Genomic DNA, 24,552 nt, shown 5'->3' with positions numbered 1-24,552 from the left:
TTACCTGGCTGCTTCTTGCTCTGACTGAGGGCTGCTGGGAGCAGGGGATGGGGCTTGTTGCATGTGCCCGCCCCCTGGGCTCCTTACTGCCGGAGCTCCGCTCCTGTGCGCTCCTGCAGGAAATGACCCCTGGGCATCGGTCAACACTGATGTCACTTCCTGATATTTGAGGGGTGGCATTAGTGCACTGGGATGCTGCCAATATTTCCCACCCTTACCCCACCCAGCCAGCTGAGTGGCAGCAGGGAAGCACCCGCTGATGGCAGGGTATCCCCCGCTCCCACCAGGGGAAGGGTGGCCCTAAATAGTCAGCCAGTGAACTTTGAGCTGGAGGTCCTGGGTCCAGAGGGAGATTGAAAGTGTTTTTGGTAAGGGGAATTTAGGTGGGTAGCCATGTTGGTCGGAATCAGCAGAACAGTTTTAGTCCAGTGGCCCCTTTAAGACCAACGAAGTTTTATGCTGGCTATAAGCTTTCGTGTGCAAGCACACTTCTTCAGATACAGTGAAACAGAATTTCCTGAACCATTACAAATAGGAAGGGGGGCAGTTTAGTTACCAGGAAAGGCCAAATGGAGTAAAGATGGAGACGGAAGCACAAATGGAAATTACCCGTCCATACATAAAGGGGGCCACAGTGGCTCAGAGGTCAAGACGCTGAGCTGCAGCCCGGAAGGTCTGTAGTTCGGCAGTTCGAGACCCGGGTGCCGCGTGACGGAGTGAGCTCCCATCTCTGGCCCCAGCTCCTGCCAACCTAGCAGTTCGAAAGCAAGAAATTGCAAGTAGATAAATAGGCTCCGCTTCGGTGGGAAGTTAACAGCGTTCCGTGCGCCTCGGCGTTTAGTCATGCCGGCCACATGACCACGGAAACGTCTTCGGACAGCACTGGCTCTTCGGCTTGGAAACGGAGATGAGCACCGCAACCCTAGAGTCGGACTCGACTGGCTTTCGAGCAAGGGAACCCTTTACCTTTACATATAGGTAAAGGGTGAACAGTAAATTATCATACAGCATAATGAAGATGTTTTAACAGACTGAAGGATCAAACAGAGATAATAAGCTTGGTTTATATGGTTCCCATTTGTTTGGGTTCAATTCTGATGGGAAAACAGGGAAGGGAATAAATACGTGAAGGAGTGTTTGGGTAACATCCCTGCACTGAGCCTTGGACCATCACCCATTTAAAGGAGCCTAGTCATGGCAGCAGATAGTTTGTAAGCAATTTAATTTATTGATTAAATCTGTATGTGCTTGCTCAATGCCTCTGAAGAAACAAGAGAGTGCTGTGTTACCATTGGGGTATTCCCTGTTAGAAATGGCAGGGATGGCCTCTTTTACTATGGCACTTACTAGCTTTACTTTTTGCAAGTATTTTAATGAAAAAAATATTTTCACAAAAATCATCTTCCAGGTTGATTAATTGGGGACATTAAGTATACGGGATAGGCCTCAGAAGGACTTCTCCATCTGTTTGTTTGTTTGTTTCCTGTTAAGTTTTTTCGGGGGGAACGTTTTGCAACACTTTGGATTGGTTTGTTGTCAGATTTAGTCAAATGGCTCTGATGGAACCAAATTTGTTTCCACCGACTACCCTTACCAGTTAACTGGCTAAACATTACGGACCTGTTTAAGCCATGCTTCTTTACAGGCAGTGTGGGTTTGGTTCCGCTGAGATGGAGCATTAAGAACTTGAGGCCCAACTTTGTACCGTGTGTGTGTGGGGGGGGATTGTACGAGAGAGAGAGAAAGAGAGCATACAAGAGAAGGAAATGTTTTGGTGATGGAGCATTTCTGAAACGAGTATAGATAGTTAATAACACTGCATAAGAGAAATCATGCATAGTTTGCACAGTCAGTGTTATACACAGCTGTGGTTTTACTAGCTATGCTACAGGAAACTACACAGCGGCACTGTCATGTACTCACAAGAACATGATCTCCGGATGGGGGGCACTTTCTCTCTCTCCCATAATACTAGAACTCAACAGCCACCCAGTGAAACTGATGGGCAGCAAGTTTAGGACAGACAAAAAGGAAGTACTATTTCATGCCGTGCAGTTAGCTTGTGGAATTCACTTCCACAAGCTGTGGAACAAAGTTAGAGTCCAATGGCACCTTTAAGACCAACAAAGTTTTATTCAAGATGTGAGCTTCCGTGTGCAAGGCACACTTCCGTCAGACGATGACATGGTGAAGGTGCTTTTCAAAGGGGATTAAACAAGTGCCTGGAAAAGAGGTCCAAAAAGGTCATGATGACTGTGCAGAACCTCCATGTTGAGAGGCAGTGTATCTCTGAATACTATTTGCTCAGGGCAGCAACAGGGGGAAGCTTTGTCCTCTGTGCCTTTTTACACCTTCAGGGCAGGGCATCCGGCTGGCCAGTGTGGGAAACAGAATGCTGGATCGAGTGGCTTATTGATCTGATTCAGTAGGGCTCTTCTCACATTCATATAGACTAGAAACTTAAATACAGCAGTGAAGATTGTTGGCTTTTGTAGTATACACATACAACAGCGGCCGTCATGGGGCATGAATCTTTAAAGGTGAGCGCTTTTTTTTTTGAAGGAGGGGAATCTAAACATCTGTCCAGTTTAAATCAGTGGGAGCTGGACCAGGAAGGGGACTGTTGGCAGCCGTAGGGTATATGGTTAGGATAACGGGCATTTTGGTGCAGACAACAGGGCAGCCTTGGATGCCTATACCAGACTTTTTCTTTCCCCCACCTGTTTCAGGTGAATTCTGGCTGTTGCATTTAGCTTCAGCTCCTTCTTTCCCCATGCATGTAGGTTAATCCTTGTGGGAGTGGCTGTTACAGATACACAGGCCGAAACAGACCCGCTGGGTGTTAAGCCGCCGTCTGGGGAACTGTACACAGTAATTCCTGTCTTCCTCGTGACGGCCAAAGAGGCAGGATTCATCCCCTACGCATCCCTTCCGTGGCCGATAGCACACACACAGCCGGGATTCCAGCCATGGTGTCTCCGCAGGGCAGCCTGAACATAGTCTTAAGTTTAGTATGTGGGGTTTGAAGGCCTCATCGTGTTGGGCGGCAGAGGGAGGCGATGGAAATGGCCGAGCTCTGTGTCCCGGCATGGCTAATTCGGGGCCAGAATCATTCTGATCGCCCCCCCTGGGATGTGCCATTGCAAAATGAGATCCAGAAAGGGGAGATAATATGGATCAGCTTAAGGGAGGGGGGGGGGGGGGAACCTTTGTCAGACAGAAGCGAGAATACACTGGGGAACTGTGTTGGCAACGCCAAGCTAAAACCCGGCACCCTCTAATCCTCTTGCACCCACTGCAAAGCTGGTAGAAAACCGCTTCCCTGAAATTAACTCAACACCAACTAGGAAGTGTGTGTGTGTGTGTGTGTGTGTGTGTGTGTGTTTTAAAGCAACAAGCACAACCCCAAAGACCCTTATTTTTGGCGGATCATTTTATGTGTGTATAATAGAGTGCCCTGGTAAAAATTAAAGGAGGGGCTTTCTGCATCGTCTCGCAAAGATGATCCAGCATCAGGTTTTGGGTGTTTAAGAGACAAATCCTATGCATGTCTACTCAGAATCTAGCTGAGGTCTATTCAAGAGGGCTCAAAGTGATTTTAGGATTGCATTGTGAAAATCTCACACATATATCCATATTCTCTCTCTCTCTCTCTCTCTCTCTCTCTGTGCTTTGGGAAGAATAATGTAAATTTTCATCATTTCCCTTCATTTGTATAATCGATTTGGCTTCTGCAAATCACAGGGAAGGGCAAGGAACAGCACAGGCCACTGAATATCTTTCCTACACCCACCCGAGATTCCACTAGGTGTGGGCCACGGGCCGTGAAGCGTGCCTTCCATATGGACTAGTCGCTTGCCCTTTAATGGACACCAAGCTTTTCTTTCTTTCAGAATTCTGGTGGAGAGGAGAGCGGGATGAGCGGGTTGGTGGTCTCAACAGCCCCTGAACTCTTACCATTTTATAAACGACCCCCTTTTTGTTTCCTTTCTCTGCTTGCTTTCCTGCTTCAGGTAACAGAGGAACCACCGCTGGTAGTTCAGGGGACGCTCTCGGAAAAGCACTGGCTTCGGTAAGTGGCACCCCGGAATCCTAAAAATCAAGGCGGTGATCCTTGTCTGCCCTTGTTGAACCTTACAAGGAAAGCGCTCCAGGAGGTATGAGATCCTGACCAGTGTTCCCTCTAAGCTGAGCTAGTGTGAGCTAGCTCACAGTTGTTTTTTCGCTTCCGGCTCACACATTCTTGTCTTAGCTCAGGAAGGATGGGGTCCAGAGCAAACTAATTCATGCGGTCGTCAAATGGCTCGCTCACAACCAATGTTCCCTCTAAGCTATGGAGCTCTGTGAGCAAAAATTCTACTCTGTGAGCTACTGGCATTAACATATTGCGCAGGAGATTTGGCTGCTGCATAAATTAGTTTGCTCTGGAGCCATCCTTCCTGAGCTAAGACAAAAATGTGTGAGCCGGAGGCTAAAAACCTGTGAGCTAGCTCACACTAACTCAGCTTAGAGGGAACACTGCTCACAACTTTAATGCCAGTCGCTCACAAAGTAGAGTTTTTGCTCACAAGACTCCACAGCTTAGAGGGAGAGAACAGGTAGAGAAAGAGGTACTTTTCTCCCTTTCTCACAATACAAGAACTCGTGGGCACTCCATGAAATTGCTGAGCGGTTGGGTTAGAACGGATAAAAGGAAGTCCTTCCTCACCCAAAGAGTGATTAACACATGGAATTCACTGCCACAGGAGGTGGTGGCGGCTACAAGCATGGATGGCTTCAAAAGGGAATTAGATAGGCATATGGAGCAGAGGTCCATCAGTGGCTATTAGCCACAAGGTATAGATAGGGCTCTGGGGCAAGTGATGCTCTGTCTCCTTGGTGCTTGGGGGGGGGTCCAACAGTGGGAGGGCTTCTAGTGTCCTGGCCCCACTGGTGGACCTCCTGATGGCACCTGGTATTTTTGGCCACTGTGTGACACAGTGTTGGACTAGATGGGCCTTTGGCCTGATCCAACATTGGCATCTCTTATGTTCTCTTATGTTCTTATGGAGCATTAATCCTGACACTGGTTTGTTTCTTAGAAGTGTGTCTTTCTCCCCCCCCCCATACATAGGTGCAGACTGCATGAAATCATCCCATTAATGCTTTAAATATTGCTTTTCCCCCCCAGATGGTACTCTGGATTGGGGGTGGGAACTGTCTATATGATGAATAATTACAACCGTTTCTCACTTTGGGGAGAGATTTTGTTTCTTTGACTTAAAACGGAACTATGCTCACATTACCAAACCACCGGAGACATTGGTCATACGGGTGTTAGGTCTCTGTCCCTCTACCCCGAAGTTCACTTTTGCTGCCCCTAAAAATCTGCTACTGGCTGCTTCACCCTGATCAGAAGTGTTTTCATGAGGGGCTCAGCGTCGGAGTATCTGCATGCAACGCGGGAAGGGTTTGAGTTCCAGTCCCAAGCATCTCCAGGTAAAGGATCTCAGGTGCAGGAAAGACTTTTCTCTGCCTGAGACCCTGGAGCGCTGCTGCCGGATATGCTGCCGAATATGCAAAAGGGAGCGTCTTGTCTCTATGAGTAGGACAGCTTTAAACAGCTCCTACCGCCTCTATCTACAGTAGGAGAAAAGAGCCAGAGTCCAGTAGCACCTTAAAGACTTAACAAAATTCGTGGCAGGGGTACAAGCTTTTGTGAACCACTGCTCACTTCTTCAGACACCCATTAGTGATGGAAGTATCTGACGGACTGAGTGGTGACTCATGAAAGTTCCTATCCTGCCACAGATTTTGTTATTCTTTAAGGTGCCGCTGGACTCTTGCTCTCTTCTATGGCTACAGACAGACAAACACGGCTACCCATCTCAATTCACCTCCATCTAGAATGAGCATATGCGCCCATATAAACCTTTTAAATAAATGTTCTCCCCCCCCCCCCGCTTTCTCCCAACCCTTTTTTCAGATTTACTCCCCAGATCACTCTAGCAATAATTTCTCTTCGAATCCATCCACACCGGTGGGTTCCCCTCAGGGAATAACAGGTAAGCAGTGAATCTTGCCGGGGGAGGTGGAGAAAAGGGCATTGCAAAGTTTTCTGATGGTTTCCTAAAGGAGGACAGGAGGTGGCAGCGGCTACAAGCATGGACGGCTTCAAGAGGGAATTAGATAAGCATATGGAGCAGAAGTCCATCAGGGGCTCTTAGCCACAAGGTATAGATAGGGACTCTCAGTCTGGGGCAAGGGATGCTCTGTATTCTTGGTGCTTGGGGGGGGGCAATAGTGGGAGGGCTTCTAGTGCCCTGGCCCCACTGCTGGACCTCCTAATGGCCCCTGGTATTTTTGGCCACTGTGTGACACAGAGTGTTGGACTGGATGTGCCATTGGCCTGATCCAACACTGGCTTCTCTTATGTTCTTATGGATAAACATATGGAGCAGAGGTCCAAGAGTAGCTATTAGCCACAAGGTATAGATAGGAACTCTCGTTCTGGGGCAAGTGATGCTCTGTATTCTTGGTGCTTGGAGGGGGGGAGGGCTTCTAGTGTCCTGGCCCCACTGCTGGACCTCCTGAGGGCACTTGGTATTTTTGGCCACTGTGTGACACAGAGTGTTGGACTGGATGGGCCACTGGCCTGATCCAACATTGGCTTCTCTTATGTTCTTATGACAGACAAAAGGAAATACGTAGTTGCTCAATGAGAGATCTGAATGTGGAATTTGTTGCCAGAGGGTATAGTGATGGCCTAAGGCATAGACAGCTTTAAATGGAGATGAGACAGATTCATGGAGGAGAGGTCTATCAGTGGCTACTAGCCATGGAGACCAAAGGGAATCTCCACATTAAGAGACAGTAAACTTCTGAATAGCAGTGCCAGTTAAGAACCATCATGCAAAGGCCTCGGCCTCTATGCCTTGTTGTTGGACCTCCAGAGGAGCTGGTTGGCCACTGTGTGAGACAGGCTGCTGGACTAGATGGATCACTAGTCTGGATGCAGGGCTCTTGACCTTCTTCAAGTACTGTTTGAGAAGACAGATTTTGATGTGAAATATGTATTACACTGGCTCCATCTAGTGACTGTGTGGAGGTGTTGCAACAGAGCCTAAGAACTGCCATGTTGGGGGGGGGATCGATTGTCCTCAACCTCTTCACTTGTAGCTGAATTGAGGAGGGGAAGGGGGGATGTTTAGTTTGTATTTGTTGGAAATCTGTCTCTATAAAAGACCCCATCTTCTTTTCTCCAGGATTACTCAAGGGTTTTTTTCAGGACTCTCCAGTAACAAAGTTGTTATACATTTTCTAAAACTCCAGGTCTTGATTATGTATCTTCTGGACTGGTTCTCTGCACCTCTCTAGCTATATCTAAAAGGAATGCTAAAGGTTGAGAAAGTGTTCTTTCCCCCATCAGGGGCAACAAAGAACTCCTGCCCTGGATGCGAATTCTGGGAGGGGGGAGAGCATAAAACAGGGACCCACGGCCATGAAATATTTTGACAGCTATCAAAACACCGTTAAACTACAATATATTGTCTTGTTTGTCTGGAATAGTTAGGATGGCAAATGTATATCTGGCTACCTATCTTCCTCAGAGGCTTAGAGAGGGCAGCAGGCCAGGCAGAGGTGTTGGCCCGTGCACACTTTTTTGTGCTCTGGAGCTAGTTCCTGTAGGGAAGGGGCAGAGGATTGGAAACCTGCTGTAGATAGACGGGGGGGGGGGGGGAATCAGGATTTTTTGGATTCGGGTATAATAAAGCCCATTTTTCCGGTATTCCCGAATATACCTGAATACCAATACTGGTATTGTATTGGTATCCGAAAATGTTCATTATTCCCAAATATATTCAGCTCCATTATATCCTATGGGGCCATTGTAGTCAATGGCAAAAATCTTCTCAGGAGTATTTAGGGGGCTTGGGGAGAGGGGGTTTGAGGTTAGAGGCACCAAATTTGCACTGTAGCTGCTGGAGCCTCTCCCCAAAAGAATCCCCACGTTTGGAAAAGATTGGACCAGGGGGTCCAATTCTAGGGGCATCCAAAGAGCGTGCCCCCAATCTTCCATTGTTTCCTATGGAAGGGGGAAAAGGCAGGCAGATATAAAACCAGCAGCCCAGCAGTTTCTCCCAGAGCATCTCTGCAACAGAAACTGTGAGGTGTGGTGTGGTGTTTTTTTTTGGGGGGGGGGGATGTGTGCAAGGCCAGCAGCATAACCAATGTGCCCACCAGAACCAGTGCCACTGTGGCAGTGCCAAAACCCAACAGGACTGAGATCAAACCTGAGAATCTCTGAAGTATACTATAAACTGAGGGGGCATGTTTGCAAGACCAGCAGCAGAACCAGTGCAATGTTCTAGTACTAGCAGCAAGTGCCAACATACCTATCAACAGAACCCAGTGCCAACCTACTAGGTGAACCCTGTACCATTGTGGCAAATGCCAGCCCAGCTCAACTGATGTCAACTTGAGCACATAATCACAAAACAAATACAGAGAAGCCCTGTCCAGTAATGCCTCAGAAAGTCAGAGGGAGGGGGTTAGTGTCTGTCCGCTACTAAACTGCTAAAAGGTAACAGAAAAACCACAAAACAGAAGAACCAAAAACAGAGAGCCTAGGCCCCAGGCAGAAGGCCTGGTCAGTAATACCCCCCCCCAAAAAAAAAAACAAGCCAAGAAATATCAAGCATAGTAAAAAATAATAAAACTTTTAAACTGCAAGCAACAGGCTGGCAACAAACCACAAACTAGAAGAACCTCCCCAAAAAAGAAAAACAAACAGGAAGATGCTGAGAGGCCCTAGGGCCAAGAGACCTACCTACCACCCCGATCCCTTAGGCCCCAAACCCACCAGCCCACAAAAAATTAGAAAAGTTTTTTTAAGTGGCCCAAATAATTCAAACCAGTGATGTCTTCAGTCTTCTGTTGTCCAGCAGGCAGGATGGAACTTGATCCGAAGTAGTCCAATAGTCAGCAGCAGGAAAGCAGGCTCAGAGCAGTGTCTGAAGCCGAAGCCAGCCACACAATCTCCAACCCAGGCTCTCTCAGCAGCAGGAGCCAGCAGCCAGGCAGAGACCCCTGGCCATGCACAGAAGAATTTCAAAAAAGAATAAACTTCTGTGATTGGCCAAAGAGCAGTATGCCATCCTTACCTGTAATCCTGTTGGCCAGTGCTCCTCCCTCTGGGAAAGCAGCAAGTTAGTAGTTGGGCTTCAACAAGTGAAGCCAGCAGCAACAACAACAGCCTTGCACGCTGCAATGGCATTTGCTAATGCATTGCAGTGATTGGCTGTATGTAAGGTCTCTCTTCCCCCTCCCTCCTATAAAGCAGAGCAAAGGGCAGGAAAGAGACAAAAATGGCGAGAAAAAGGTAAGTGGAGCCCTTTAAAGTTTAAATCCCTGCCACGCCTGTATATGGTAATGCTGAAAAAAGCTGGGGAAAACCTGAATATTTTCAGGTTTTTTTCGGCATTCTATATTCGGCAGCCAAATCAGATCAGGGAATCTGAGTCGGTATGCTGAATACCCGAAAAATGCCGAAAAGGCATTTTTCAGGGGGGGGGTGTCTGCTTTACCGAATGCTGTAGACACAGATGCCTGTTTGTGGCCCTTTCATTGGGAATCGTACATCGCTTGGCACCTTCCTCATCTTATGCCATGAGAGTCTCACCGAGAGCTGGCCACCTCATTTTCTGTCTGTGTTTGTCCTCTACCCAGGTTCTTCGCAGTGGCCCCGATCAGGCGGACAGGGTGCCTTATCCCCGAGTTACGAAGGGACCCTCCATACTTTGGTGAGTCGCTCTGAGGCTGCCGTCAGGTCATACCTCGGCCACCCTGATTTGTACGCAATGATTTGTGGTTTTGCCCCAAACTCTGTTTGGATTGCATAAGAATGCCTTCTGTGTCCCAGCTTGTGCACCCAGAGAGGGGAGAATGTTTAAGCTGCAGAACTTCCAAGCTCATTCGCATCTCAAGGAAGCCAGCGTTTGTTCATGACAAGTCTGGTTAAATCTCAAGCTCCACCCTCTCCTGCAATTGCAGATACCCTCGATTGAGGCAGCACTGATCTGTTCAAGCGTTAAACTTGCACACATGAAGAAGCTGGGGGGGGGGGGTTAGTATTTGTTTGTTTCTTCAGTCACCTGGAGTTTTAGCCATAATTTAATCCTGGTTTAGAATCCCAATACCCAGGAAAAGCAGCAAGCCCCAGTTTGCTAAGGCACCTGAATTTTGACCTCACAACTGACTAGAACCGGATCTAAAAAGGAGAAAGCATGTGAGACTGAGAATAAACATGGCTCATCTTAGCTGTGAACAAAGGCTGGTTTGTTAGCATGGCACTTCTCTGCCTTTGCTCCCGGCAGCTGTTTTGTAAATGTCGGCTAGGCAGGGGTCAGAGGCTGGCCGCTTTGGCCGGCCTGGTTGGAATCCCCATGTAGCCATGGAGTTGTGTGAGGGTCACGCCTGTTTCTTTTCCCAGCCTGTCAAGCGACAACAGCAACTGCCTACCTCAAGGGACCTTTTGCGGGTGGAGATGAGAAAAGGAAGAGTCAGACTCTGGGGGCCCTCATAGTTCTCTTTTAGTCCTTTCTCTCTACGGTGGTTGTGGTGTTTCTTCAGCTGGGACTCAGAAAGGAAAGTGATATGGGCACCATTCTTAGGAATGAGCCAGCTGTTCTGAAGAGGAGAAACAGCGTGGATGAATCACATTTCCATGAGTTAGCTGATATTCAAGAATGCCTAGAGCAGGGGTGTCAAACGTATACAGCCCGCGGGTCGAAAGCAGCCTGTCCAGGGCGCTTATCTGCTCCACAAGCAACTGATTACCTTTATTGCCAGAAGACAGAGACTGCGCATCCTGTATACTTTGTCCCAGGCCGAATGCGTAACGGCCGGTGGAAGTGGGAGGGGCGGGCATCAAGAGATGCTGTAAGGAATATAAGAATGTTAATGTTTTAAGCACATTTGTATTTTGAGTAAAAAATAATATTGTTAATTGGGTTTGCCTGCGTACTTTATCAAGTTTATATCTCTGGTGCCTGGCATTACATGTCATGGCCCAGCAAAGTGACATTTATGTCAGATCCGGCCCTTGTAACACCTCTGGCCTTGTGAGTAGAGGTTTCTTTCCCATTATCGATAGCGTCCCCTTTTGCAACCATTATAAAGGTCACAAAAGGGGACACTATCAATATTGGGAAAGAAAATTTCTACTCTCTAGGCACTCCTGAATATCAGCTTAACTCAAATATAAAATGAACGAGTCTGCCATCAAGACAAGCCCTCTGCCTGAAACAGTGAGAGAGAGAGAGAGAGAGAGAGAGAGAGAGAGAGAGAGAGAGACCAGCAATATTTTTACGCATGCTAAATAACACACCTTGCAACTGGATTTTACTGTGTGGAACAGCAAGATCCACCTGCAAAGGATTGCTAAAGAGCACCAAAGGTGCATTCTTTAGCATATATGAAAGCGCACCTTCTCTCCCTTTTTGTCAAAGCAAAACAAAATGGAAGACCACTTGGACGAAGCGATCCACGTCTTGAGGAGCCACGCCGTGGGCCAGAGCAACCACGGAGACATACACGGCTTGCTAGCTTCCACATCTGGGCACAGCACCTCGGTGGGCGGCCTCAACCAAGCTTTCCCCCCTGCCTCGGTCTTGCCAATTGCCAGTCGGCACTCAAATTTGGTAAGCTAGGGACTGGAAGCATGAGTGAGCGTGACGGGAATAATGGTGGGTGGCTCCTGTGCTGAGCTAGGACTGGGGAGACTGGGGTTCAAGTCCTCACTCGGCCACGGAGCTCACTGGGTGACTTTAGGCCCGTCATAATTTCTCATCCAAACTGACCTCACAAGGTTGTTGGGAGAAATCAACAGGGGAGGGGGAACCAGATATGCAGACTCTGAGCTCCCTGGAGGAAGAAAGGGATGAAATTGTGATCGTTGGGAACAGAGGCAAAAGGGCATTCTCATCTGAACTCAGCCCATCCCAAACAGTTGTGGTGGGGTTCAAACCTGTGGCTTCCCGTTCCATAGCTTAAGCCTCTCGGCCCCTCTGGGTCACAAATTCTGTATGATCTTTTCTGGGCATCTCTTCTAAGTCATGTGCAGGGCTATTTGGGGGCAGGAACGCACAGGAACGGCGTTCCGACTGGCTTCCAAGTTGGCCACACCCAGCAGGAACTCATTAGCATAATAGGCCACACCCAACAGCAGAAACTCATTAGGATTGGCTACATTAGGGGTGTGTGGCCTAACATGCAAAGGAGTCCCTGCTACAAAAAGGCCCTGGGTTTGGACAACAAACAAGGTAAACAGAATAAGAAGCAAAAGGTGGGTGTGGCTGGATGAGCACACTTCTGGTAACATGGGGGTGTGGCCTATACTGACAATAAGCTGTGCTGTCAGGGGTGTGGCCTATTATGCTAATGAGTTCCTGCTGGACTTTTTCCACACACAAAAGCCCTGGTCACGTGACAGAGCTTCCAAAACGTCGGTTGCATTCTGTAGAAAGCCAGCGGTGGCATGAGGGACCTTGGTTCTAGGGCAGGCGTGGATTTGAATCTGACCCGGGGCGTGGACTTCCCCTTTAGAGTGCTGGACGGACACGTTGGCTCATCTGTCGGATGGGAATATTTGCAGACACGGGATGATTATGAGGACTTTCATCCTCTGTGCCTTCATCCTCGTTCTGCTGGAATGAAAGTGACATTCTTGGGGGGGTTGCGCCCTTCCGATTGCAGGGTGCCCCATGCAGATTGCCTTTTTTGTGTTCTCCCGTTGCAGGTCGGAGGAGGTCACCCCGAAGACAGCCTCCCCAGCAATCCCAGTCTACTCCACAACCATGTTGCTCTCCCGGCGCAGGGCAGCTCACTCCCTGACCTTAACAGAGGACAGTCGGATGCCTTTAGTGGTAAGGCTGCATTGCACCAGGGCAAGAAGGTGAAGGGGGTCAAGCACCTCTTTTGCATGCAAAAGGTCCCCAAGTTCACTCCTGTGGCATCTCCGGTTAAGGTAGCAGGGGAAGACCTTTCTCATCCTAAGATCCTGGAGAGCGGCCGGCAGTAAGAGCAGGCAATACCAAGCTACAAGAACGAGGCTTCGTAGGTTTTTATCAGCCTTTTACTTTGAGTGCGACCCAACGCTCGTTGGAGCGTGTGATTTGGATGCTGCTGATTCTGGGTTCAGTCCTTGGCCCCTCTGCTGAAAGGACTGACGCTGAGCTTAAAGACAAGGCAGGAGTGGAGAGAACCAGTGATCCCTCTCTGTATAAGGCAGCGATAGATCAGCCAGAGGAACTTGGGCAGCCGTGTAGAGAGAGACTATATGCGAGGAAACACATCCTTAAGAGTTGAAAAGGACTCTCTTGAAACAATTGTTACAAAGACGTCAATGAACAAAACTTTTACCTGTTAGCTTTCTACCTGTCCATTTACTTGTGATACATTTCATAGAAAGATTTGCTATGTGACAGTGAGTCATTTAAAATGAAATATCAGTAAATATATATAAATGTTTAATAATTGGTTTTTGGCACATGCATTTCATTCTTGGTTAGCCTATACCGCTGTGCCACTGTGCTTTATCTTGTATTGGAGCTTAAAGACAAGACAGGAGTGGAGAGAACCAGTAATCCCTCTCTGTATAAGGCAGCGATAGATCAGCCAGAGGAACGTGGGCAGCCATGTAGAGAGAGACTTTTCACAACCTCAGACCCCCCCGTGACCCACTGCCAGTTAAGGTAGACGATGAAAGGGGGCTGAGCTAGTGTAAGGCAATCGCCTTACAACCCTCAAGGGCTTAGGACCCCCATTTCCTTTTTTCTGCAGCTGAGTTTTGTAAAGAGAAAACAAAGGAAGCTATCAGAATGCCTTGCTGGATCAGACCGAAGGTCCACGGACCTCAGTTTCCAGGAGCAGGGTACAAAGGCAGCAGCTGTCCATGCAGCTCAATCCCCAACATTGGATGGTTACCGTTAGATTGCTTAGTTCCATGGAGTTTCCATCCAGTTCCCCGGGTTCATAGCCACGGATGGGCTTGCCCTCCATAAGACAACATAAGAAGAGCCCTTCCGGATCCCTGATAGTCAGAGATAGACTGCGGTCTGAACACGGAGCTTCCATTTGGTTGGTCTGTGTTCCTTGTCTGATCCTTCTCAATCCCCAATGGAAAAGAAGTATCAGCCATTCTGATTTTGAACCATCTGATAGTCGGACTGTGGTGCTGCTGGCTTTTGTTTCACCCAGGACTGTTCCACAGAGTTGCCTTCCAAGCCCCACCACCCCCTTTGCCTTTTGAGGTCTCGGTAGGCATTTTTCTTGCTCTTCCAAGCACATCTTTGCTGCTACTCGGGGTTGCAGAGCCAGTTTGGTGCGGTGGTTAAGTGCGTGGACTCTAATCTGGGAGAACTGGGTTTGATTCCCCACTCCTCCACTTGCACCTGCTGGATGACCTTGGGCAAGCCATAGTTCTGTCAGAGCTGTCCTTGAAAAGAGCCGTTTCTGTCAGAGCTCTCTCAGCCCCACCTCCCTCACAAGGGTGTCTGTGGTGGGGAGGGGAGGGGGATAGGAGTTTGTAAGCCACTCTGAGACTCTTGAGTGAAGGGCGGGGTATAAATCCGATCTCTTCTCTTCTTCTCTTAAAGACTAGACACTTGCTATCCTTTTTTGTGTGTCTGTCATCTCACGAAAACTGAGGTTCTTTTTTTTAATAATATATTTATTGATTTTCCACGTAATTATTGTTTACATATATTTATACATATATATATTTGAGTCTGTATTTTCCACACTTTATAAATCCAATTATACATACTTCCTCATCTTCCAAAAAATACACTTTCATCTTTGCCTTGTAATGCCAAACAACTTATCCATTTCTGCTACCTCTAACAGTTTACGAATTATTTCCTCTCTTGTGGGATATTTATTTTGCTTCCAGTACCTGGCCAACATTATCCTTGCGGTTGTCAAAATGTATAGTATCAGATATTCAACATTTTGTTTATAACTCTCCAGTACCATATTTAATAAAGCTATTTCGGGCGTTAATACCAATTTTAAGTCCATAATATCTAATACTATTTTTGTATCATCTTCCAATATCTTTGCGTTCTCCCACAGCGCCACCACATATGAAAGAATGTCCCTACATTTCTTTTACACTTCCAACATACGTTTGATGTCGATGATTGCCATTTACTTATCCTATCTGGAGATCAATACCACCTATGAAACACTTTATAAATGTTCTCTTTATAATTAATTGCTCTCATATATTTCAATGTCTTCCATGTGGTTTCCCATTGATCAATTGTATGTCCTACATCTTTCATCCATGTTATCATTGTAGAGGTTACCCTCTCATCTAACTGGTATTCATCCAACAAAAATCTATATATTCTCTGAATCATTTTATCGCTTGTAGATAACCAAATCCTATCTAACTGTGTTTTTTCTTCCTGAAATCCTACTACTGCATCTTAATTGCATCATCTCTTACCGTGTTAATGCGATATTATATAATTTTAGTAAAATTTCTTCTGATTTTCTTATTATTCCCATTTAATAAAGTTTCATAGCTTTCTCTATCACATGGTTTTATAAGCGATGGTTTTATATATGCTTCTAATGGTGAGACCCACTTTGGAGTCTTTCTGTAATATTTTTCTTTAATTTCATTCCATGTCCGCAGTAGTGCACCCCTTATCATATGTTGTTTGAAGTTTGAGTGTATCTTGTCCTTTCCATACCATATGTAGGCATGCCATCCCATCTTCAGGTCATGCCCTTCTAGGTTTAATATTCTAACATTATCTAATATTAACCATTCTTTTATCCAGCATAATGCGAAAGATTGATAATACAACTTCCAATTAGGTAGTCCTAAACCCTCCTCTTTCTTTCCTCTCTTGCAGCATCTTCCACTTAATTCTAGCCCTTTTTGGGTGCCAGATAAATTTTTTAATCTCTTTGTCCATTTCCGTGAAGAATTTATAGTTTTTCAATATGGGGATATTTTGTGCTAAAAATAAGAATTTTGGAAGTACCATCATCTTTATAGTGGCTAGTCTACCCATTAATGCTAATTGAATTACCTTGCCATCTATCTAAATCTTTCTTCACCTCTTCCAATAACCTATAATAGTTATCCTGCAAAAGAGAACTATTTCTATTAGATAAAGTTATTCCTAGATATTTTACTTTTTAACAATTTCAACATTTGTTACTTTATATAACTCTTGAATTACCTTGGATGTACAATTTTTGTTATTATTTTAGTCTTGTTCAAGTTTATTCTTAAACCTGCATTATCTCCATATTCCTGAATACTACTTAGTAGATATTGACTCGTCTTTATTGGGCTCTCCATTATAAATATTACATCATCCGCATAAGCTGGTACTTTATACTCCTCCCCTTTTGTTTTCAATCCTTTTATTTGGTCATTTTCTCTTACCCTGTTGAGTAGTGTTTCCAATGCAAATATAAACAACAGCAGTGATAGCGGGCATCCCTGTCGCATTCCTTTCTGTATCTCTATTCTTGAGGATGTACCTCCATTTATAATCACAGTGGCATACTGTACTTTATATATTGCACTAATCATTGTTAGAAATTGTGTTCCACAATTCCATCTATTTAGTTTTTGCAGTAAAAATTCCCAAGATAAATTATCGAATGCCTTCTCTGCATCCATAAACATCAATGCCATTTGCTTTTCTGGGTGTTGTTCATAATATTCTATGATATTTAGAATTGTCCGCATATTACTTTTTATCTGTCTTTTTGGCAGAAATCCTGCTTGATCCTGGTGAATTACCTGATCTAGAACTTTCTTAAATCTCGTTGCTAATATATTCGCATAGATTTTATAATCGACATTCAGTAACAATTTTGGTCTATAATTTTTAATTTCTGTATCGTCCGTGTCCGCCTTATTTATTAGGGCAATTACGGTTTGATACCATGTACTGGGTAGTTTTCCTGTTTTTTGTATATTCTGGAGTACCTCTTTAAAAGGATGGCTAAGCTGCTCTTCAAATAGTTGATACAATTCTGCTGGTAACCCATCTGGGCCAAGTGATTTTTTCTTCTTCTGTTTGTTAATAGCTTCCACTACCTTAAATTTTCTCATTTAATATGTCTTTATGTTTTTCCTCAAATTCTCTATGTCCACATTCTTGCAGATATGTACGGATTTGTTCCTCATTTTGTATCTTCTGCTTATATAATTTCTTATAAAACTTTTCCAATATTTCTTTTTGTTCTTGTATACCCTATTTTAAATTCCCTTTTTCATCCTTTAAAGCTATTATTGTGCGTTTTTCTCTTTCTTTCTTAAGTCTATATGATAACCATCTTGTCGGCTTATTTGTATTCTCAAAGAAATATTGTTTCACGTATTCTATTTTTTTTTTTGGCTACCTCTTGAGTTAAATATAGATTCATTTCATGTTGCAATATTTTCAATTTTCCGTTCCTTTCTTTACCTCCATTTTTCTTAAGTTTATCCTCTTCCTTTGAGATTGTTTGTACCAACCTTATATATGTTTCCTTTCTTTTCTTTCTTCTCCAAGCATCCTGGTTAATACACCACCCTCTTATATATGCTTTAAATGTGTCCCATACTGTTGATATAGATATATCTTGTTGTATATTTCTCTTAAAGAAGTCTTGGATTTCTAACTTGGTATTCTTTATAAAATCTTTATCACTCAATAAACCAGTATTCAATCTCCACCTTGGTTTTTTCTTTGACTCTTTAAATGTGAGCAGTATGGGGTTGTGGTCTGCAAATGTTTTTGGCAAATGTTCCACCTCCAACATTTCCTGCATCCAACTAACTGTCACCCATGCCATATCTATTCTAGACCACGAGTTATGCCTGTTGGAATAAAAAGTATAGTCTTTTGTTTTTATATTTCTAGTTCTCCACGCATCTAATAGGTTGTACTCTTCTGCTAAGTAAGAATATTTTCGGCAGTACTTGGCTCCTTTTTTTACAGTGTGATTTCCTATCCATTTCCTTATCATATACCGCGTTGAAGTCTCCCACTACACATATATTTTGTCCCTCTATTTTTCTTAACATTTCATACAGGGCTTTATAGAATGGTTCCTGTTTTTGATTTGGCGCGTATATATTTATTATTACATACTCCTTGTCTTGCCATCTTATTTTAATTACTATAATCCTGCCTTCCTCATCTGCATAGATTAATTCCGGAGAAAGTGTCTCTTTTGCATATATTATCACCCCGTTTTTTTCTTTTTGTCAGCTGCTATAAACTCTTTACCTGATTTCGTACATGTTAGGTATTTACTATCACTTTTTTTTAATATGTGTTTCTTGTAAACAAATAATCTCTGGCTGTATTTTAACAATTTGGTGGAATATCTTTTGTCTTTTGGGGGGTCTGTTAAATCCGTTAACATTTATCGATAAAATTTTAAATTTTCTATCCCTTGACATATCCTATAAATTTATTTCTTGGTATTCACGAATTTGTTTTTATATTGATACCTTGTTTGTATTTGAGATGGTATTGTCCTTAATTTTTTCTTCCTTCCCTGATTTATCACTCCCCTTCTCTTGTTCTGGTTTTCCCTCCTCCATTCCCATCTCCGGGGTTTCTTCGTCATCGTCTTCTTCTCCTCCTTCTTCATCTTCTTCAGATCCTTCTTTTTGCCACCCTAATTCTTCTCCATACTGTTCCAGGAAGTTTTCTACTTTGAATACGGAGTCTATCCGTTGTCTCCTACTCCTATAGGTAAATAGAACTCCTTCTGGTATCAACCAATGATACACAATTTTATTCTTCCTCAATATACTTGTCAATAGTCCATATTCTTTCCTTTTGTCTCTAACTCGCCAGGGTGTTTCCTTTAGGAAATTAATCTCTATATCATTTATTGTTATTTTCTTCTCATTGGCAGCTTTTATGATTTTAACTTTCATTTCTCTTCTGTAAAATTTTATCTGTGTCTCCCTTGGTTTTTTATATTTTCTTGTATAAGCTGAATTTCTACGATATATCGCCTCTATTTCGTTCGATATTTCCTCTTTAGTTCCTACCTCTAATTGTTTTGCCTCTAGAGTTTGTTTGTTTATTTATTTATTACGTTCGATTTAAGATCTTTGTTTATGTCCTCTGGGATATTTTGGCATCTCATTATCAGTGCCGCCTTATCCATCTCAATATGTATTAGTGTTTCCTCTATTTTATCATTTTTAACTTCAGCTCCTGTACCTCGTATTCTAATTCATTAATCTTTTTTTCTCTCTTATAACTTTTATTGGTAATTTTTATGATTTCTTGTCTATTCTCACTTATTTGTTTTTTTATTTCTTCCGTTTCCACTTTAATATGTTGTGTCAAAGAGTCTATTTTTTCATGGATAGGTTCAGTTTCCTTCTTCATGGCCTGCGTTACACATTCTTGTATCATGGATTTTAAGTCCTTAAGCGATAGTTGCATATTACTCATTGTGTTTATTTTTAACTGTACTTGACCTGGGGATGGTATAGATGGTTTCCTATTACTACCACTGCTGCCACTCCCTCCAGTTGCCATAAGTATCTTGTTTTAACTTATTTTATATATAATATACTCATATATATATATATATATATATGAGAGAGATGGTATTAATTCCCTTATTAATACTTTACTTGTTTAATTTAATTTTATTTATTTTATTCTTACATTTTGTATTTATATTATACCTATTACTTCTGCTGTTTCTCCCTTGTTTCTATTTCCTAGTATATTTTCACCTTACTTCCTAGTGTATTTATACCTTGTTTCTATTTCCTCTTCCTCTTCCTACCTCTCTGTCTTATTCCCACCACTTCCACAAAGCCCAAACTTCCTTTCTACTATCTACTCTAGTGTTGAATTCCCTGACCGCCTTCTTTCTTCCCACTCCCTTCTTCCTGTTTGTTATATCACTGTCTAGCCAATATTCCACTCTGCTATTGTCTCATATATTCAGTCCATTTCTGTCTTGCTTAACCACTACTTTTTCTTGTCTTGATGCTTTGTGCACGGGAGGTTCTTGATGTTCTGTGCACAGGAGATGCACAGTATTATTTCACTCACTTAGGACATTTTTATGTTGTTTTACCTGGGGAGCCTGCCCAAAGCGGGTTACAAGATAAGATAATTAAACACAAATGTTAAAAGTTATACATTAAAATCCAGACTTTATTATAGCCAGAGGATTTTTTAAAAAAACAGATCATTCAACAGCTTAAAATCAATTCAGTGATTTTCAGACTAAAATCATGCTTTTTCTTTCTGTTTCTTAAAATCATGCTTTTTCTTTCTGTGTCTTTTCGGCCATCAAGTCACAGCTGACTTCTGGCGACCCCTGGTGGTGTTTTCCAGGCAAGACACTTTCAGAGGCGGGTTTGCCATTGCCTCTGCGCCGCAATCCTGGACTTCCTCGCTGGTCTCCCATCCCAATACTGACCAAGGCCGACCCTGCTTAGCTTCTGGGATCTGATGATATCAGGCTAGCCTGGGCTATCCGGGTCAGGGCAAAAGCACACCAGAAAATGATTTTAAAAGATCAACCGCATAATTAAAAATCCTGGTTAAACAAAAATGTTTTTGCCTGGCCCCTAAAACAAAGCAGCGCCGGCATAAAGTGAGCCTCAAGGCGAAGAGTATTCCACAGACGAGCCGCTACTGAGAAACTCCTTTCTTTCTCTGGTCGCCGTCCACCTCACCTCTGAAGGTGGGGGCACAGAGAACAAGGCTGGTGAGCCAGGTCTTAATTGATGGTCTGGACGGTATGGGAGGAGGTGGTCCTTCAGGCATCGTGGCCCTAAGCCTCACACACACACCATTTGTGCATGGATAATGCAGAATGCTGGCGTGTGTCATCCAAGAAGTTGGAGACAGGCAATTTGTTTGCCACGATGGGCCACATCTGGATCTCTGCTGCTTTCGAGGGCTTTAAGATATGGCACTTGGCCCTCTAGGGTTTGTTTGTTTATTTGTTTGTTTATTACGTTCGATTTATATCCTGCCTTGCGAGCGCAAGCTGGCTGAAGGTGGCATACAACAAGTTAAAATATAATAAAAGCAATAAAATACAATAAAGGTTTCACATAAACAATTTACATAAAGTGCAAGTAAGTGCAGATGGCGATTGCTATAAGATGGTCCGATGTAGGAAGGCCGATATCCAAAGTTGTAACATAAGTTTTAACATAAGTTGTAACATAACATAACAAAGTTGTAACATAAGTTTTCGATAGCTCATTCGTCAGTGGCGGCTTCTAATCGAAGGCCTGGTGGAAGAGCTCTGTTTTACAGGCCCTGCAGAACTGTAAGAGGTCCCGCAGGGCCCTGATGTCTTCCGGGAGTTCATTCCACCAGTGTGGAGCCGCCACTGAGAAGGCCTTCGCTCTGGTGATGGCCAATCTGGTGTCTTTTGGACCAGGGAGAGTCAGGCGTTGCCAACAGCAGGCTGGGAAATTCCATAATATTTGGGGGTGGGGCCTAGGGAAGGTGGGGTTTGGGGAGGGGAGGGAGCTCCGCATGGTATATTGTCCTAGAGTACACCCTCCGAAGCAGCCATTTTCTCCGGGGCACCTGATCTCTATTGTCTGGAGCTTGACTGGAATTACGGGAGGTCTCTGGGCCGCGCCTGGAGATTGGCAGCCTTACAGCCCTCAGGCTGCGTAACCTTTTCAGAGGTGTGTCAGCCTGGTGCCCGATGCTGTACTGAGGCAGCCCAGCGTACCTAATGGGTAGGCTGTCTGTTGCATGGCTGAAACCCCCCTCCCCGGGCTATAACCCGTCCTACCCAAATGGTGCCTTCATTCAGGTGAGCCACGGCAGCTGCACTCCTTGGGCCCCCATCTGACACGCTGCTCTGATTCCCTCACAGGCTTGACGGGGAGCTTGGGGCGAGCCAGCGTTTCGTCGGGAACGAGCGAGATCAAGCGGGAAGATAAGGAGGATGACGAGAACACGTCCGTGGCGGACAACTCGGAGGAAGAGAAGAAGGAGCTCAAGCCGTCCCGGAACAGAACAAGGTGCTCACTGAACAGGTCTTGACCTTTCTCTGTTCCCTTTAAGGGCGAGGGGCGACATGGGCAGACAGAGGGCGCAGGGCTTCTGAGGTGTTGTCAGCCCAAGCAGCCCCGGCTTTGATCTCCAGTGGCTGAGTTGACACCGAAGTGGGATTCGTTTTGTTCGTTTGTGTTCATTCTCCTGGCATTGTGAGTGTGTGTGCGTGGGTGTTTACGGTGGGCCACTCCTTATTCGGGGTAGAAAACTCGCTAAATTTCCAACAGTCCTTTTCAAACTGCCTGGGTGTTTATCCCACAGGGATCACCGTGGAATCCCTGCGTGTTGCCGAGGGTTCCAGGCAGTGTTCCCTGTAAGCTGAGTCAGTGTGAGCTAGCTCACCGTTTTTTAGCCTCCAGCTCACACATTTTTGTCTTAGCTCAGGAAGGAGGGCTCCAGAGCGAACTGATTTATGCAGTAGCCACATTGCGCGCTCACAACTTTAATGCCAGGAGCTCATGAAGTAGAATTTTTGCTCACAAGACTCCACAGCTTAGAGGGAACATTGGTTCCAGGGATGGGGGGAGTCTTTGGATGTGCCAGTTGGCTTCACCCAGGATGCTGGCCAAGCCTATTGAGCTTTTGCCAGTACTCTCCGTAAACCGATACGTACCTGAGGACATGCCCGAGGCTCCCTTATAATGGGAAAGACAGCCGGGGTGGGGGAAGACAGGTTAAGAAATCCCCAATAGGGCTGCTCTGGAACACAGCCGGACTGAGGGATGTGGGACAGAAGGGGGGCAGACCCTTCCTCGTGTTCAGCGATCAGGAAGTGCATGGCTTTGGGGGAGCTTGTCTGCTCTTAGTCATATTGACAACGGAAATTCGGACGGGATTACCCTGGCGCACAGTTCGAAAAGAGCTGGCCTCGGGGGATTCCAAGCAGAATGGGTGCCATTTACTCCAGTTCAGAAAATGGGAGGGGGTGGGGGGTGTGTGTGTGTGTGTGTGTGTTTAAATTCCCTTTATATTTTTGGTCTACGTGAACCGGTGCTGAGGTGTACACATGAGAAAAACGTCCCCCCACCCTTGTTTCGTTCTTATTTCAAATTAATAGTCAAGATGAGGATGAGGAAGACGACCTTCTTCCCCCAGAGCAAAAAGCCGAGCGAGAGAAAGAGAGGCGGGTCGCCAATAATGCCCGCGAGCGCCTGCGGGTCCGCGACATCAACGAGGCCTTTAAAGAGCTTGGGCGTATGTGCCAGCTTCACCTTAACAGCGAAAAACCTCAGACCAAACTGCTAATTCTCCACCAGGCCGTGTCGGTTATTCTGAACCTGGAACAACAAGTTAGAGGTCAGTGGAGGCTTCCGACGGGGTGACGTTTTCGGAACGGCATGGGGCTGTCTGTCTTGTCCCTCCACCCCACCCCGAGGCTGCGCTGCAAGGGCGCACCCGGTGCTCTTCACCCCGCTGATGTTCCCCCTTGAACTTTGGCGTCCTTTTTTTTTATGGTGGTGCCTTTTGTTTGACTTCTCTGTGTCCTGTTTTGTTTTTTGTTTGCATCCCCCCCTCTCCTGTTTTCCGTTTGGGAAAAGTGTTGCGCTTTCTGCATGCCACCCCTCTTGCCTGTGCAGGAGCCCTGGGTCAAGCTTCTCATGCTAAGAGGTCTTTAGACTGTGTGACGGCGAACCAGCTTTTTCCATCATAAGGGGAATCTTACCTTGTGGTGAGAAGACCCTGTCATTCCTCCACCCCATCCCTCACATAAGCCATTACGATCAAACTGGTTCAGCTTCACCCAAAAGTACAACCTTGGGGGGGGGGGGGATCCCAGAATACTGGAGATAAGTTGTTTTTGTTTTCAAAGTTGTATCTCTGTTTCACCATATGGGACCTCGTTTACAAGTTGCCTTACTGGAATTTTTCACCACGTGATGAGCATTCCCTGCACACACAAAAAATGTGTTTGTTTAAATCTTGCCCTTTGTGTAGCATGCGATTTAGCTAATGCGGGTGGACTGCTTACCAGTCCAAGGGGGTTCCTGGGTAGGGTCCTTAAGAGCCACAGTGGGTCACAGGAAAGAAAGCAGTCTCTCTTGTAGTCCAAGTTACGTAGGGTTTTTAAGTCCTGGGCATTAGCACCTTCAATCCAGCCTGAAAGGCTGCTTAGCTTTGAAAGGAGCAAGGTTTGAGTCCAGTGGCACCTTTAAGGCCAACAAAGGTTAATTCTGGGTATAAGCCTGTATGCGCGCTTCTTCAGATACCATGGAACGCTTATACCCAGAATGAAACTTTGTTGGTCATTACCATCATCAAGTTTATTGTATTAGCCATTGGCCATAACAAAACAAAAATACACACACACCCTTGTACATCACATTAAGATATCCCTTCACTGACTTACGCTGAATCCTAACCTTAATCTTATCTTTTTTTGCCGCCAAAGCAAAGAAGGACATTCTGCTGGTAACATATACATCCGTATCAGAGAGCAAAAAAACAACCAGCTCCTGTTTTGAGAGTCCATTGT

General features: G+C 45.1%; 1 protein-coding gene across 8 annotated transcripts in view; it reads left to right on the top strand.

Moving 5' to 3' along the window:
• Positions 1–24,552, top strand: part of TCF3 (transcription factor 3) — a 146,052-nt gene that overhangs the window by 110,637 nt on the left and 10,863 nt on the right. For 3 of the 8 annotated variants that reach the window (XM_015407007.1, XM_015407005.1, XM_015407004.1), the window contains exons 12-17: positions 4,014–4,072; positions 5,966–6,044; positions 9,709–9,782; positions 11,490–11,681; positions 12,779–12,905; positions 21,898–22,045. In XM_015407007.1, the coding sequence (XP_015262493.1) occupies positions 4,014–4,072; positions 5,966–6,044; positions 9,709–9,782; positions 11,490–11,681; positions 12,779–12,905; positions 21,898–22,045 (679 nt within the window). Of the gene's footprint in view, positions 1–4,013; positions 4,073–5,965; positions 6,045–9,708; positions 9,783–11,489; positions 11,682–12,778; positions 12,906–21,897; positions 22,061–23,136; positions 23,376–24,552 lie in introns of all 8 variants that reach the window. The other 5 variants (XM_015407006.1, XM_015407002.1, XM_015407001.1 and 2 more) reach the window with 3 other exon arrangements.

The sequence above is a fragment of the Gekko japonicus genome, unplaced genomic scaffold (assembly GCF_001447785.1).
Source record: "Gekko japonicus isolate JY-2015 unplaced genomic scaffold, Gekko_japonicus_V1.1 scaffold1894, whole genome shotgun sequence".
NCBI lineage: Eukaryota > Metazoa > Chordata > Lepidosauria > Squamata > Gekkonidae > Gekko > Gekko japonicus.
This window is presented reverse-complemented; position numbering and strand designations above follow the sequence as displayed.